Source organism: Oncorhynchus kisutch, linkage group LG18, assembly GCF_002021735.2.
Source record: "Oncorhynchus kisutch isolate 150728-3 linkage group LG18, Okis_V2, whole genome shotgun sequence".
Lineage (NCBI taxonomy): Eukaryota > Metazoa > Chordata > Actinopteri > Salmoniformes > Salmonidae > Oncorhynchus > Oncorhynchus kisutch.
The window spans coordinates 63,631,831-63,647,498 of record NC_034191.2 but is presented as its reverse complement, the minus strand read 5'-3'; the positions used below and the strand labels follow the sequence as shown (position 1 = coordinate 63,647,498).

The 15,668-nt window shown below is 45.8% G+C and overlaps 1 protein-coding gene across 1 annotated transcript in view; it reads left to right on the top strand.

Annotated features, from left to right (window-relative positions):
- The window catches only part of trpc1 (transient receptor potential cation channel, subfamily C, member 1), a 49,030-nt gene that overhangs the window by 25,716 nt on the left and 7,646 nt on the right, over nucleotides 1-15,668 (top strand). The window contains exon 7 of the mRNA XM_031796464.1: nucleotides 338-674. Coding sequence (XP_031652324.1) covers nucleotides 338-674 — 337 coding nt within the window. The remainder of the gene's footprint in view (nucleotides 1-337; nucleotides 675-15,668) is intronic.

The window sequence follows — 15,668 nt, the reverse complement described above, 5'->3', positions numbered from 1 at the left end:
GTTTGATAAACATGCCTCCTATTTCTGTTTTGTGTCAGTGGTGGTATGTGATCACAGAGGATAACATTAGTACAGTTTGTTATGACTGGGAACAAACCATAAAGAGGGGATCATGCACAGTTTTCCACAGAAAACAAATCCAAGGCAAGACGTGATAAAAAAGCACATTGTTGACAATGTGCATGTACCGTATTCTGGAATGAATTACCATTCTGAATAACCCTTTACTTCTTCTCTCTTTGTTTCCCTGTTGACTCCTACATGTCCATCCACATCATTGTTCTGTGGCGCCTCCCACTGTCCCTGCATGGCACCACCTCCTCCCCACCCCCTCCAGTTTGTGGCCCAGTCCAACTGCCAGCAGTTCCTCAACACCGTCTGGTTCGGCGAGACGGCCAGCTACCGGCGTAAACACACGTGTCTGAAGATGTCCACAGTACTGAGCGTGGCGGTGCTGTGGCCGCTGCTCTCCCTGTGCTACCTGGTGGTGCCGCGCTCCCGCGTGGGCCATATCATCCACACGCCCTTCGTCAAGTTCATCATACACAGTGCCTCCTACTTCACCTTCCTCCTGCTCATCAACCTGTACTCTCTGGTGTACAACGAGGGCAAGAAGAACACCATGGGCCCTGCCCTGGAGATGATCGACTACCTGCTCATACTCTGGATCATAGGTGAGACGTCCTTCCATCTCCTCTCCCCTCCTCTCTTCTCCTGCCCTCTCCCCTTCTTCCCTCTCATCTCCCCTCCTCTAGTGTCCTCTCCCCTTCACCTCCCCTCCGCTCATGTCTCCTCCCCTCCTCTCATGTCCTCTCCTGTCCTGTCCTCTCCCCTCCTCGCCTTCCTTCTCCACTCCCCTCCTCTCCTCCCCTCCGCTCCTCTCCTCTCCCCTCTTCTCCTGTACACTCCCCTCCTATCCTGTCCTATACCCTTCTATCCTGTCCTCTCCCCTTCTCTCCTGGCCTGGCCTGTCCCCTCCCCTCCCTCCGCTCCTGTCCCCTCCTCTCCTCTCCTGTCCTGTCCTCTGACTTCCTATCCTGTCCAGTCCTCACCTGTCCTCCTTCCTCCTCTCCTGTCCTGTCCTCTGACCTCCTATCCTGTCCAGTCCTCATCTGTCCTCTCACCTCCTCTCCTGTCCTGTCCTCTGACCTCCTATCCTGTCCAGTCCTCACCTGTCCCCTCCTCTCCTCTCCTGTCCTGTCCTCTGACCTCATATCCTGTCCAGTCCTCACCTGTCCTCTCACCTCCTCTCCTGTCCTGTCCTCTGATCTCCTATCCTGTCCAGTCCTCACCTGTCCTCTCACCTCCTCTCCTCTCCTGTCCTCTGACCTCCTATCCTGTCCCCTCCTCTCCTCTCCTGTCCTCAAACCTCCTATCCTGTCCAGTCCTCACCTGTCCTCTCACCTCCTATCCTGTCCAGTCCTCCCCTGTCCCCTCCTCTCCTCTCCTGTCCTGTAATCTGACCTCCTATCCTGTCCAGTCTCACCTGTCCTCTCCTCTCCTATCCTGTCCAGTCTTACCTGTCCTCTCCCTGGATCACCATTTTAAATATACAGTGGGGTCTGAAATTATTAACACCTTTGATAAAGATGAGCAATAATAACTGTATAAAATAAATAATACAACTTTTTTCCCAAAAGGTAAGGGTCATAATTATTGACACTCAAAGATTCTTATAAATAAAGTGGTCACATTTTTTGCATTTGGTCCCATATTCCTAGTGCGCAATGACTACATCAAGCTTGTGACTGCATTTTTCAGTTCATTTTGGTTGTGTTTCAGATGATTTTGTGAGCAATAGAAATTAATGGTAAATAATGTATTATGTCATTCTGGAGTCACTTTTATTGTAAATAAAAAATATAATATGTTTCTAAAGACATCTACATGAATGTGGATGCTACCATGATTACAGATCATCCTGAATGAATCGTCAATAATGATGAGTGAGAAAGTTACAGAGGGTCAAAGATCAAATCCCCAAGACTTGCTTACCTCTCACCATTACCAATAACAGGGGAGGTTAGCATTTATGGGGGGTTATGATCTTTGACCCTCTGTAACTTTCTATGTCATTATGACTGTCACGCCCTGACCATAGAGAGCCTTTTTATTCTCTATTTTGGTTAGGTCGGGGTGTGACTAGGGTGGGTGATCTAATGCACGTTGGTCCGAGTATATTTTCAACGACGATCGTGGCAGAAGATCCCTCCACACCAGGACCAAGCAGCGTGCCCAGGAGGAGATCGAGGAGAGAATATCCTGGACTTGGGAGGAAGTCCCAAGTAAGAAGTAAGATACGAAAGCCTGTCGTGGAAACAGACGGCAGGAGAGAAGGGAGGACAGCGACGATGCCGGGGTTCGCTGCCAGGTAGAAAGCCCAAAAGACAGCCCAAACACATTTTTTTTAGGGGGGGGGCACACGGGGTGGTCGCCGGAGCCGAGGAATGAGCCAGAGACCGTCAGGGAGTCGAAGGAGGAACTCGACGAAAGATTCTGGAGAGAGGTGGTGGTGATGAGAGTGCTGCAGAGCGGGCGTGCTGAGGAGCGTGACACCAGTCCGGTGTCATCTGCACCAGTTTCACGCATCTGGCCTCCAGTGCGCCTCCCCAGTCCGGTACGTCCTGTGTCTCCTCCACGCACTCGCCCTGAAGTGTGTGTCACCGTTCCGGTACAATTTGTGCCAGTTCTACGCACCAGGTCTCCAGTGCGCCTCCACAGCCCAGTACGTTCTGTGCCAGCTCCCCGCACTCGCCGGGCGAAGTGTGTCATCGTCCCGGTACAATTTGTGACAGTTCTACGCACCAGGTCTCCAGTGCGCCTCCACAACCCAGTAAGTCCTGTGCCAGCTCCCCGCACTCACCGTGCGGAGTGTGTCATCGTTCCGGCACCATCTGTGCCAGCTCTATGCACCAGGTCTCCAGTGCGCCTCCACAGCCCAGTACGTCCTATGCCTCCTCCTCGCACTGTCCCTGAAGTGCGTGTCCCCAGTCCGGTACGTCCTGTGCCTGCTCCTCGCACTCTCCCTCAAGTGTGCCTTCCCAGTCCGGTACGTCCTGTTCCTGCTCCTCGCACTCTCCCTCAAGTGCGCCTTCCCAGTCAGGTATGTCCTGTGCCTGCTCCCCGCACTCGCCCTGAAGTGCGTGTCACCAGTCCGGTGCCAACTGTGCCGGCCCCACGCTTCCTCTGCGCCAATACCCAGTCCGAGCACGGAGTCCAGTCCATCTCCATGGCAGGAGCCCTTCTCCGTGCCAATGCCCAGTCCAGGCACGGTGTGCAGTCCCACTCCATGGCAGGAGCCTTCCTCTGTGCCGATGTCCAGTCCAGGCACGGCATCCAGTCCCGCTCCAAGGCCGGAGCCTTCCTCTGTGCTGATGTCCAGTCCAGGCACGGCGTCCAGTCCCGCTCCAAGGCCGGAGCCTTCCTCTGCGCCGGTTCCCAGTCCAGGCACGGCGTCCGGTCCCGCTCCGTGGCAGGAGCCTTCCTCTGCACCGATGTCCAGTCCAGGCACGGCGTCCGGTCCCGCTCCATGGGAGGAGCCTTCCTCTGCGCCAATGTCCAGTCCAGGCATGGCGTCCAGTCCCGCTCCATGGTAGGAACCTTCCTTGGCGCCGGTGCCCAGTCCAGGCGGTCAACTCAGCTCCATGGCCAGAGCCTTCTTCGGCGCCGGTGCCCAGTCCGGGTGCGGCGTACAACCCAGCCCCATGGCCGGGGCCCTCCTCTGCTCCGATGGCCAGACCCGTGGTCTGGGCGAGGGCAAAGTCCCGCACCAGAGCCGCCACGGATGCTGGCAAATCCACGAGCAGAGTGGGTACTTCACCCGCACCGGAGCCGCCACCAACGCTAGACGCCCACCCGGACCCTCCCCTATAGAGTCAGGTTTTGCGTCCGGAGTCCACACCTTTGGGGGGGGGGGGGGGGGTACTGTCACGCCCTGACCATAGAGAGCCTTTTTATTCTCTATTTTGGTTAGGTCGCGGTGTGACTAGGGAGGGTGATCTAGTGTATTTATTTCTATGTTGGCCTGGTATGGTTCCAAATCAGAGGCAGCTGTTTATCGTTGTCTCTGATTGGGGATCATATTTAGGCAGCCATTTCCCCACTGTGTTTTGTGGGATATTGTTTCTGTGTAGTTGCCTGTGAGCACTGCATGAACTTCACTGGTCGTGTATTCTTTATTGTTTTTTGTTCGGTTCTCTTAAAATAAAAAGACGTCGAACCGATTTCACACTGCTCTTTGGTCTGAGTATGATTACAACGACGATCGTGACAATGACTCAGTAATGTCACAATACATTATTTAACATTCATTAGTATTGGCCACAAAATTATCTGAAACACAACCAAAACTAACTGAAAATGCATCCAACAAGCTTGACATAGTCATTGCATTCTAAGAATATGGGACGAAATACTAAACTCTTGGCTACTTTTTTTATACAAATCTTTAGGGGTGTCAATAATTTTGACCCTTACCTTTTTTAGAAGAAAAGTATTACTTGTTAAATAAAATCTCTCTCTCTGAGCAATTGTATTAGTATAAAATAAAATGTCACATTTTTTGGGAGCTTAAAATAAAGGTCAGTATTTGAATTATTTATTTTATACAGTCATTATTGCTCAACTGTATGAAGGGTGTCAATCATTTTGGACCCCATTGTACGTATATTTTTTTCGGTGTATTTTCATCTTATTGTGACAGACATAGATGAGGGGTAACGTGTATGGGGTGCGGGCGACAGTGTTACCTGCTAGCCTCAGGCACAGGTAAGAGATCATTTACAGTGCCATCAGAAAGTACTCACACACCTTTTCCATATTTTGTTACATTTGTTACAGTTGAATTTCAGATGGATTCAATTGAGACTGTTCTCTCGCTGGCCTACACACAATACCCCATAATGTCAAAGTGGAATTATATTTTTCAGCATTTTAAAAAATTTATAAAAAATTGAAATCTTAAGTGCTTTTGTTATGGCAAGCCTAAATAAATTCAGTATTTAAAATCGGATTAACAAGTCACATAATAAGTTGCATGGACTCACCCTGTGTATAATAATAAATAATGTTTTACATTTTTGTTATTGTGTTTAACATGATTTTTCAATGTCTAACTCATCTCTGTACACCACACAAACAATTGGCTGTAAGGTCCCTCAGTCGAGTAGTGAATTTCAAACACAGATTCAACCACAAAGACCAGGGAGGTTTTCCAATGCCTCTCAAAGAGGGGCACCGGTTGGTAGATGAGTAAAAATAAAATAAAAAGCAGGCATTGAATATCCCTTTGAGCATGGTGAAGTTATTTGTTACATTTTTGTATGGTGTATCATTACATCCAATCACTACAATGATACAGGTGTCCTTCCTAACTCAGTTGCTGGAGAGGAAGGAAACTGCTCAGAGATTTCACTATGAGGCCAATGGTGACTTTAAAACAGTTACAGAGTTTAATGGCTGTGATGCAATAAAACTGTGGATGGATCAACAACATTGTAGATACTCCACAATACTAAACTAATTGACAGAGTGAAAAGAAAAAAGCCTGTACAGAAAAAAAATATTCCAAAACTTGCGTCCTGTTTTGGCACTAAAGTAATACTGCAATAATGTGGCAAAGCAATTAACTTTTGTCCTGAATACAAAGTGTTATGTTTTGCGGCAAATCCGACATAAAACATCCCTGAGTACCACTCTTCATATTTTCAAGCATGGTGGGGGCTGCATCATGTTATGGATATGCTTGTAATCATTAAGGACTGGGGAGTTTTTCAGGATAAAAAAAAACTGAATGGAACTAAGCACAGGCAAAATCCTAGAGGAAAACCTGGTTCAGTCTGCTTTCCACCAGACACTGGGAGATGAATTCACCTTTCAGCAGGACAATAACCTAAAACACAAGGCCAAATCTACACTGGAGTTGCTTACCAAGAAGACAGTGAATGTTCCTGAGTGGCATGACTTGAAAATGGTTGTCTAGCAATGATCAACAACCAATATGACAGAGTTTGAATAACGTTTTGAAGAATAATGAGCAAATATTATACAATCCAGGTGTGCAAAGCTCTTAGAGACTTACCCAGAAAGACTCACAGCTGTAAGTCTTGCCAACTGTGATTCTAACATGTAGAAACTCAGGAGTGTGAATACTTATGTAAATGAGATATTTCTGGATTTAATTTTCAATACATTTGCAAACATTTCTAAAAACATGTTTTCACTTTGTCAATATGGTGTATTATGTGTAGATAGGTGAGAAGAAATATACATTTTGAATTCAGGCTTTAACACAACAAAAGGTGAAATAAGTGAAGGGATATGAATACTTTCTGAAGGCACTGTATGTAACAGCATAACAATACAGTTGATGTATGGCATTGCCTCAATTCCAGAAAAAAAACTAAAGGTCAGTCCTCATTGGTGGAGTTCAGCAAGCAGGACTTCCTGACTTCTCATTGGGCTAAAACCAGACTAGTGTATAACTTCCTGTATCATTTCCTGCCCTCCTTCTGTGATGATAGAGTTTAGGGTCACACTGTCTTTGGTTAGTCCACAACAGATGCTCTGCAGAAGAGAATTTAATCAAATTAAATAGTAGAGAATAGCAACGCAATGCATTGATTAGCATAGACGAGACAAGACCAGACCAGATTAGAATATGTAGCTGTGCAGTTAGTAACTCAAGACGCAGCATGTCCTCTCTATACCACCCTTTCTGTGCTCTGGTACTGTAACAATCTGTACCAGTCTGCTATCATGATAATGGCGCCTGCGGGGATGGCTGCCATTTTAACCAACTTTTCTATTTTGTGTGTTTTTCTGCATTGTTTGTAACGTATTTTGTACGTAATGTTGCTACTACCGTCTCTTATGACCGAAAAGAGTTTCTAGACATCAGAACAGCGATTATGCACCTCCAACTGGACAAAACATTTTTTCTTTAATGAGCGACGCAAAGGATGTACTGCTTCTCCAAGACCAGGTCCAAATCCTCGTCATTCGTGTGAAGAAAAGACGGAAATACAGGGGGCAGAGATCTGGGTCCTTGAGGGTCCTTGTGAGAATTTGTTGGTGAGTGGGTAACCCACCTCTACCATCTGTTCTATTGGCCAACGTGAAATCACTGGAGAATAAACTTGATGATCCCCGTTCGAGACTATCCTACCAACGGGACATTTAAAACTGTAATATCTTTTTCACAGAGTCATGGCTGAATGACGACACAGATAATATACAGTAGGCTGGCTTCTCCGTGCATCGGCAGGACAGAGCAGCTACGTCTGGTAAGATGAGGGATGGTGGTGTGTGTCTATTTGTCAATAACAGCCAGGGTGCGATGTCTAATATTAAGAAAGTCTCGAGGTATTGCTCACCTGAGGTAGAATACCTCATGATAAGCTGTAGACCACACTATCTACCAAGAGTTTTCATCTATATTTTTTCATTGCTGTCTACTTACACCACAAATAGATGCTGGCACTAAGAACACACTCAACGAGCTGTAAAAGGCCATAAACAAACAAGAAAATGCTCATCCAGAAACGGCGCTCCTAGTGGCCTGGGAATTTAATGCAGGCGAACTTAAATCCATTTTACCTCATTTCTACCAGCATGTCACATGTGCAACCAGAGGAAGAAAACTCTAGACCACCTTTACTCCACACACAGAGATGCATACAAAGCTCTCCCTCGCCCTCCATTTGGCAAATCTGACCATAATTATATCCTCCTGATTCCTGCTTACAAGAAAAAATAAAGCAGGTAGTCCCAGTGACTCGCTCAATACAGAAGTCTATGCCAATCAGATGACGCGGATGCTACGCTACAGGACTGTTTTGCTAGCACAGACTGAAATATGTTCCAGGATTCATCCAATGGTATTGAAGAGTATACCACCTAGTCACCGGCTTCATCAATAAGTGCATCAACAACTTCGTCCCCACAGTGACCGTACGTACATATCCCAACCAGAAGCCACATGCAACTCCCTCAACGATCTAAAGGCTGGAACTTATAAGAAATCCCATTATGCCCTCAGACGAACCATCAAAGAGGTAAAGGGTTAATTCAGGACTAAGATTGAATCCTACTACACAGGCTCTGACGCTCATCGGGTGTGGCAGGGCGTGCAAACTATTACATACTACAAAGGGAAACCCAGCTGGGAGCCTCCCAGTGGCACGAGCCTAGCAGACGGGCTAAACGCCTTTTATGCTTGCTATGAGGCAATCAACACTCAAGCATGCATGAGAGTACCAACTGTTCCTGACGACTGTGTGATCACGATCTCCGTAGCCGATGTGAGCAAGACCTTTAAACAGGTCAACATTCACAAGGCCGCAGGGCCAGACGGATTACCAGGACGTGTACTCAGAGCATGCGCGGACCAACTGGCAAGTGTCTTCACTGACATATTCACCCAGGTGGTAAGGGTAGGCAACAACACATCTGCAACGCTGATCCTCAAAACGAGGTGCGTGCTTAGTCCCCTCCTGTACTACCTGTTCACCCACGACTGCATGGCCAAGCATGACTCCAACACCATCATTACGTTTTCTGACGACACAACTGTGACAACGATGAGACATCCTATAGGAAGGAGGTCAGAGACCTGGCAGTGTGGTGCCAGGACAACAAACTCTCCCTCAACGTGAGCAAGACAAAGGAGCTGATCGTGGACTACAGGAAAAGGAGGGCCGAACACGCAACCATTCGGGGCTGTGGTTGAGCGGGTCGAGGGTTTCAAGCTCCTTGGTGTCCACATCACCAACAAACTATCATGGTCCAAAGTCAGCAGTGAAGAGGGCACGACAAAACCTCTTCCCCCTCAGAAGACTGAACAGATTTGTCATGGGTCGCCAGATCCTCTGAAAGTTTTACAGCTGCGTCATCGAGAGCATCCATCACCGCCTGGTATGGCAACTGCTCGGTATCCGAGCGGTGTCAGAGGAAGGCCAAAAACATTGTTGAAGACTCCAGTCACCCAAGTCATAGACTGTTCTCTCTGCTATCGCATGGCAAGCGCTACTGGAGCGCCACCTCTAGGTCCAAAAGGCTCTTTAACAGCTTCTATCCATGACTGCTGAACAATTAATCAAATGGCCACCCGGACTATTTACATCGTTTTTACACTGCTGCTACTCGCTGTTCAATATCTATGCATAGTCACTTTTCCCCTACCTTCATGTACAAATGACCTTGTCTAACCTGTACCCCCGAACATTGACTCAGTACTGGTAACTCCTGTATTTAGCCTCGTTATTTTTACTTTATTGTGTTACTTTTAATTACATTTTTTACTTTTGTTTATTTATTACTTTTTCTTAACTCTATTTCTTGGACTTTGTTGTTGGTTTAGTGCTTGTAAAAAAGCATTTCACGTTAAGGTCTACCCCTATTGTATTCGGCGAATATGACAAATAAAATTTGATTTGATTTGATATTCAGACCACGCTGAATGATGGCTCTTTGGTCTCACACACACACACACACACACACACACACACACACACACACACACACACACACACACACACACACACACACACACACACACACACACACACACACACACACACACACACACAGATCAATGACACTAGAATTACTTATTGGTTTCTCAGCACAGCCACCTTTCCTGTCCTCTCTGCTCCTCCCCATCCCTTGCCCTCTCCTCTCATCTTCACTCTCTCCCCTCCCCTCCTTTTCCCTCCACTCCTCTCCTCTCTGCTCTGCTCCTCTCATCTAATCTCCTCTTTTTTTCTCTCTCCTTTCTCCGCTGCCCAAAAAACATTAACATGATCCTCCAATCAGTGTAATGGCCTGTGTTCCCACATTAGTCTCGTCTCTCTAGCATCCCTCTGCTCTCTGGAGAATCCGTCTGTTTCAATACCAGACACAGTAGAAAGAGAGAGAGAGAGAGCGAGGTAGAGTAGAAGAGAGAGAGAAAGAGGAGAGGAAAGGAGAGAGAGAGAGAGAGAAAGAGAGAGAGAGAGAGGGTAAAGAGATTGAGGGAGACAGAGAGTGAGAGGTAGAGAGGGATATAGTTGTTCTAGTATGTTCTGCAGTTGCTACGTGCTTGTTTCTTTTGATTCATTGCTCAAATTACTTTTCTAGACGGGAAATTAAATATATAAAGTACAGCACAGGTCCTATTGGCTCACAGATCATGTCAATAAACAGTGTCTTGTCTATTATCTAGTTAATTCTGTCTGGAGAGGAAGCTTGTTAGAGGCTATAGGATAGAGGAGTTTGGATACAGGTTTTAGTGGTTTGAGGAGACAGAAATAGCCCACTAGAGGGAGGAATACTCCTTAACTAATACAGCAAGACCAACACATCCATCCATGTACAGTTTGCTGATACCTTTTTCCATGTAATCAAATCAGTTATTGATCAAAATCATTATTAAGATCGAGATCAACCTAATGAAAATCCTCAACTCGTTTTGACTATTAAAATGGCCATGGTGTAGGTATATGTAAATAAAGTATTGGATTGCAGTTCAATAACAGATACTTGTTTCCTAATACTTGTGTTTTTCTGCTATTCTGTATGGTTTCTGAAGACTCTTACTACTGTTGTTTCTTATTGCTGAAATTCTAAGGCGAATACTGGGTTTGTAGAATTTTTATTGGTCCTTTTAGTTCCAGATGTGTGTCTCCTTCCAGTGTCTAGGGAGCAGTTTTAGTATATGGCCTCCCTTCATTTCCATTGTTCTGTCTCTCCATCCCTCCCTCTCTCCATCACTCTTTCTCTTTCCCACATTCTGTTAATCCCAGGAGCCAGATGCCTCACGTTAATGCCAAAATGAGATATGTCAACTGCCAAATGCGCCAATTGCCAAATGATTTTGTGAACTTGGGCAGAAAAAAGTTCACGTTGATTTACTGAGGCAAAAAGAGCACTGTCAGAGTTGAATTCAATAAGAGAAAAGCTGCGATGGAGGGCCAGAAAAGTAGCCTAATGTTTGGGAAAGATTTGGTGAAGTGGTAAATGTGGATGATAGCAGTGCCGGTTATATTACAGTATATGTGATATAGTCACAAGGCGGGGACTTCAACTAGCACATCAAGGGAACTGTACTGTTTAGATGAGTTAAATGGAATAGTAGTCTACCTCAAGTCAAATAAAATGTTATTTATCACATACGCATGGTTAGCAGATGTTTTTGCGAGTGTAGCGAAATGCTTGTGCTTCTACTTCCGACAACCCAGTAATATCTAACAAGTAATCTAACAAATTCACAACAACTATCTAATACACACAAATGTGAAGGGATGGAATAAGAATAGGTACATAAAATATATGGATGAGCGATGGCCGTGTGACATAGGCAAGTGACCGGTGATTTGGGTCTGTATGTTGGCAGCAGCCTCTTTATGTTAGTGATGGCTGTTTAACAGTCTGATGGCCTTGAGATAGAAGCTGTTTTTCAGTCTCTTGGTCCCAGCTTTGATGCACCTGTACTGACCTCGCGTTCTGGATGATAGTGGGGTGAATTGGCTGTGGCTCAGGTGGTTATTTTCCTTGATGATCCTTTTGGCCTTCCTGTGACATCAGGTGCTGTAGGTGTCCTGGAGGGCAGGTAGTTTGCACCTGGTGATGTGTTGGGCAGGCCGCACTTCCCTCTGGAGAGCCTTGTGATTGAGGGCGGTGCAGTTGCCATACCAGGCGATGATACAGCCCAACAGGATGCTCTCGATTGTGAATCTGTAAAAGTTTGTGAGGGTTTTAGGTGACAAGGCAAATTTCTTCAGCCTCCTGAGTTTGAAGCGGCACTGTTTCACCTTCTTCACTATGGTGTCTGTGTTGGTGGACCATTTCAGTTTGTCCGTGATATGTACACCAAGGAACTTAAAACTTTCCACGTTCACCACTACTGTCCCGTCGATGTGGATAGAGGGGTGCTCCCTCTGCTGTTTCCTGAAGTCCACGATCATCTCCTTTGTTTAGTGACGTTGAGTGAGAGGTTGTTTTCCTGACACCACACTCTGAGTGCCCTCACCTCCTCCCTGTAGGCTGTCTCGTCATTGTTGGTAATCAAGCCCACTACTGTTGTGTCGTCTGCAAACTTGATGATTGAATTGGAGGCGTGCATGGCCACACAGTCATGGGTGAACAGGGAGTATAGGAGGGGGCTGAGCACACACCCTTGTGGGCCCCAAGTGTTGAGGAACAGCGAAGTGGAGATGTTGTTTCCTACCTTCACCATCTGGGGGCGTCCCGTCAGAAAGTCCAGGTCCCAATTGCGCAGGGCAGGTTGAGACCCAGTGCCTTAAGCTTAATGATGAGCTTGGAGGGTACTCTGGTGTTGAATGCTGAGCTGTAGTCAATGAACAGCATTCCTACATAGGTATTCCTCTTGTCCAGATGGGATAGGTCTGTGGACCTGTTGGGGCGGTATGCAAACTCAAGTTTTGTAGGTAAGGTGGAGGTGATATGACTTCGCACTTCATGATGACAGAAGTGAGTGCTACGGGGCGATAGTCATTTAGTTCAGTTATCTTTGTCTTCTTTGGTACAGGAACAATGGTATCCATCTTGAAGCATGTGGGGACAGCAGACTGGGATAGGGAGCGATTGAATATGTCCGTAAACACACCAGTCAGCTAGTCTGCGCATGCTCTGAGGATGCGGCTAGGGATGCCGTCTGGGCCAGCAGCCTTGCGAGGGTTAACATGTTTAAATGTCTTGCTCATGTTGGCCACGGAGAAGGAGAGGGGGGGGTGCAGTCCTTGATAGCGGGCCGTGTCAGTGGCACTGTATTATCCAGAAAAGCGGGCAAAGAAGGTGTTTAGCTTGTCTGGAAGCAAGACATCGGTGTCCGTGACATGGCTGGTGACTCTGCCACAGACGTCTTGTGTCTGGGCTGCTGAATTGAGACTCCATTTTGTCCCTATACCGACATTTTGCATGTTTGATTGCCTTGCGGAGGGAACATCAAATCAAATCAAATGTATGCCCTTCGTACATCGGGGCATCAAATGTATGCCCTTCGTACATCGGCTGATATCTCAAAGTGCTGTACAGAAACCCAGCCTAAAACCCCAAACAGCAAGCAATGCAGGTGTAGAAGCACGGTGGCTAGGAAAAGCTCCCTAGAAAGGCCCAAACCTAGGAAGAAACCTAGAGAGGAACCAGGCTATGTGGGGTGGCCAGTCCTCTACTGGCTGTGCCGGGTGGAGATTATAACAGAACATGGCCAAGATGTTCAAATGTTCATAAATGACCAGCATGGTCAAATAATAATAAGGCAGAACAGTTGAAACTGGAGCAGCAGCATGGCCAGGTGGACTGGGGACAGCAAGGAGTCATCATGTCAGGTAGTCCTGAGGCATGGTCCTAGGGCTCAGGTCCACCGAGAGAGAGAAAGAAAGAGAGAATTAGAGAGAGCACACTTAAATTCACACAGGACACCGAATAGGACAGGAGAAGTACTCCAGATATAACAAACTGACCCTAGCCCCCCAACACATAAACTACTGCAGCATAAATACTGCAGGCTGAGACAGGAGGGGTCAGGAGACACTGTTGCCCCATCCGAGGACACCCCCGGACAGGGCCAAACAGGAATAACAACACTGTTTATATTCGGCCGTATTCCCCGACCTCTTTCCATAGTTGAATGCGGTGGTTCGCGCTTTCAGTTTTGCATGAATGCTGCCGTCTATCAACGGTTTCTGGTTGGGGTAGATTTTAATAGTCGCAGTGGGTACAACATCTCCAATACACTTCCTTATAAACTCACTCTCCGAGGCAGCGTAAAAATCGATGTTATTATCTGAGGCTTCCCGGAACATTTTCCAGTACACGGAACACGGACCTGAAATTTGGACACTGACTGTAGGCCTATAACATTTTGACTCTGGAACAGGATCGGAGAACTATTATTTCTTTCTTTCAGCATCTTGAGGAAATGAATGTGCGGTTAGGGACCGTCTGTAAAGGTGCAGTCTTAATCAGCATCATAAAAGCTGATAGTATTTCAACTACATTAAATATACATCCAAGCCAAACTTAATTTAACTTCCTTAAAACCAGTCAAACTGATGTCATTTGGAAATGTTGTATGGAAAATCTTTCCAGTTTTTTTTTGTTATTACATTTTATCCCTAAATGTATTTTCTGCGTGAGAGAAAGAGGAAAGCCAAAACAAATTTTACAGATGACAACGAGATTGAATGTACATTCGGTCACTGTATGCCATTATTCTGGTGAGCAATGGTTTATTTAGTTTTCCAGGGCAACAAGTAGTAACAGAAGAAAAGTTGCATGTATCTAATAATAGACAAGTTGACTAACTAATAGCCTACCAAAATTTTGCAAATTATAATCAGAAACATATATTTATCTTTAAGACCTGTCAAAAATGAATTATCCCATCTTTGACTGTACTGCACATTTTCTATTATTACCTGGTTAGGGTTGGGTGCGTCCCCCAGATTTTCACTTCATCACATATAGTCGGGAGGTTGCAGATGGGTTATTAGCAGTGGTGTAAAGTACTTAAGTAAAAATACTTTAAAGTACTACTTAAATCATTTTTGGGGGTATCTGTACAACTTTTACTTTTACTAAAGAAGATAATGTACTTTTTACTCCATACATTTTCCCTGACACCCAAAAAGTACTTGTTACATTTTGACAGGAAAATGGTCCAGTTCACGCACTTATCAAGAGAACATCCTTGATCATCCCTTCTGCCTCTGATCTGGCAGAGTCACTAAACTCACTTTTACTTGAGTCATTTTCTATGAAGGTATCTTTACTTTTACTACCGTATGACTTTTGATGACTTTTTCCACCACTGGTTATTAGCAATCGTGGGCAGGTTTGGGTGAACAAACAGCTGTGTCCTTGTATGTGTGTGGTCAGATACAACCCTAACCAAAAAAGAACTCACCCAAACAAATTCTAATAAGCTGCAATGATTCCCTGACCTAAACAACGGATGTGTAAATTTGGTGTGAAAAATCCTGATACACTAGAAATCTGCATTCCCCTATTCATGTTCCAGACAGTGGGTACCATTAGGACCCAGAAAGGGTTTTGTAATACAAATTATTTCATGAACCCCCCCCCCCCCCCCACACACACACACGCAGGAGGATAATACTTCTAAACCCCACCTCACTGGATCGTAGAGATTCCACACATAAATCCTGTGGTTTCTATTTCTCAGACTGACCAATCCCAGGAGCCTCTCTGTGGGATAACTTACGGCATTCCCTGTTGAATCTGGAAGTCATTGTAAAATGTCAAGAATGAGAACCTTGCGGGGTGAACACAAAATGCCTTTCCCATTACTCTGTTAATTTTTCTGTTTGGTGGATTGAATATGGTCAATTCTACACAGTTTAGCGTGGAGCTGAGAGAAAATGTTGCAGTTTTAAAGGCCCAGTGCAGTCAAAATTCAGTTTTTCTTGTGTTTTATATCATATTCTACAAAAAACTAACACTGTAAAAGTGTGAAAACATTCGCTCAACTGAGACATGGAATGTGCCCTGTGTGTGTGCCATTTAGAAGGTGAATTGGCATGACCTTTGACCTGGGTAGGGGGGGGGGGGTGTCCTTAATGTTTTGTACACTCAGTGTGTATGTTTTATTGTCACATGCACCTGAGATGTTACAGATCTGCTGTATTTGAAGCACCAGTCCCTTCTGC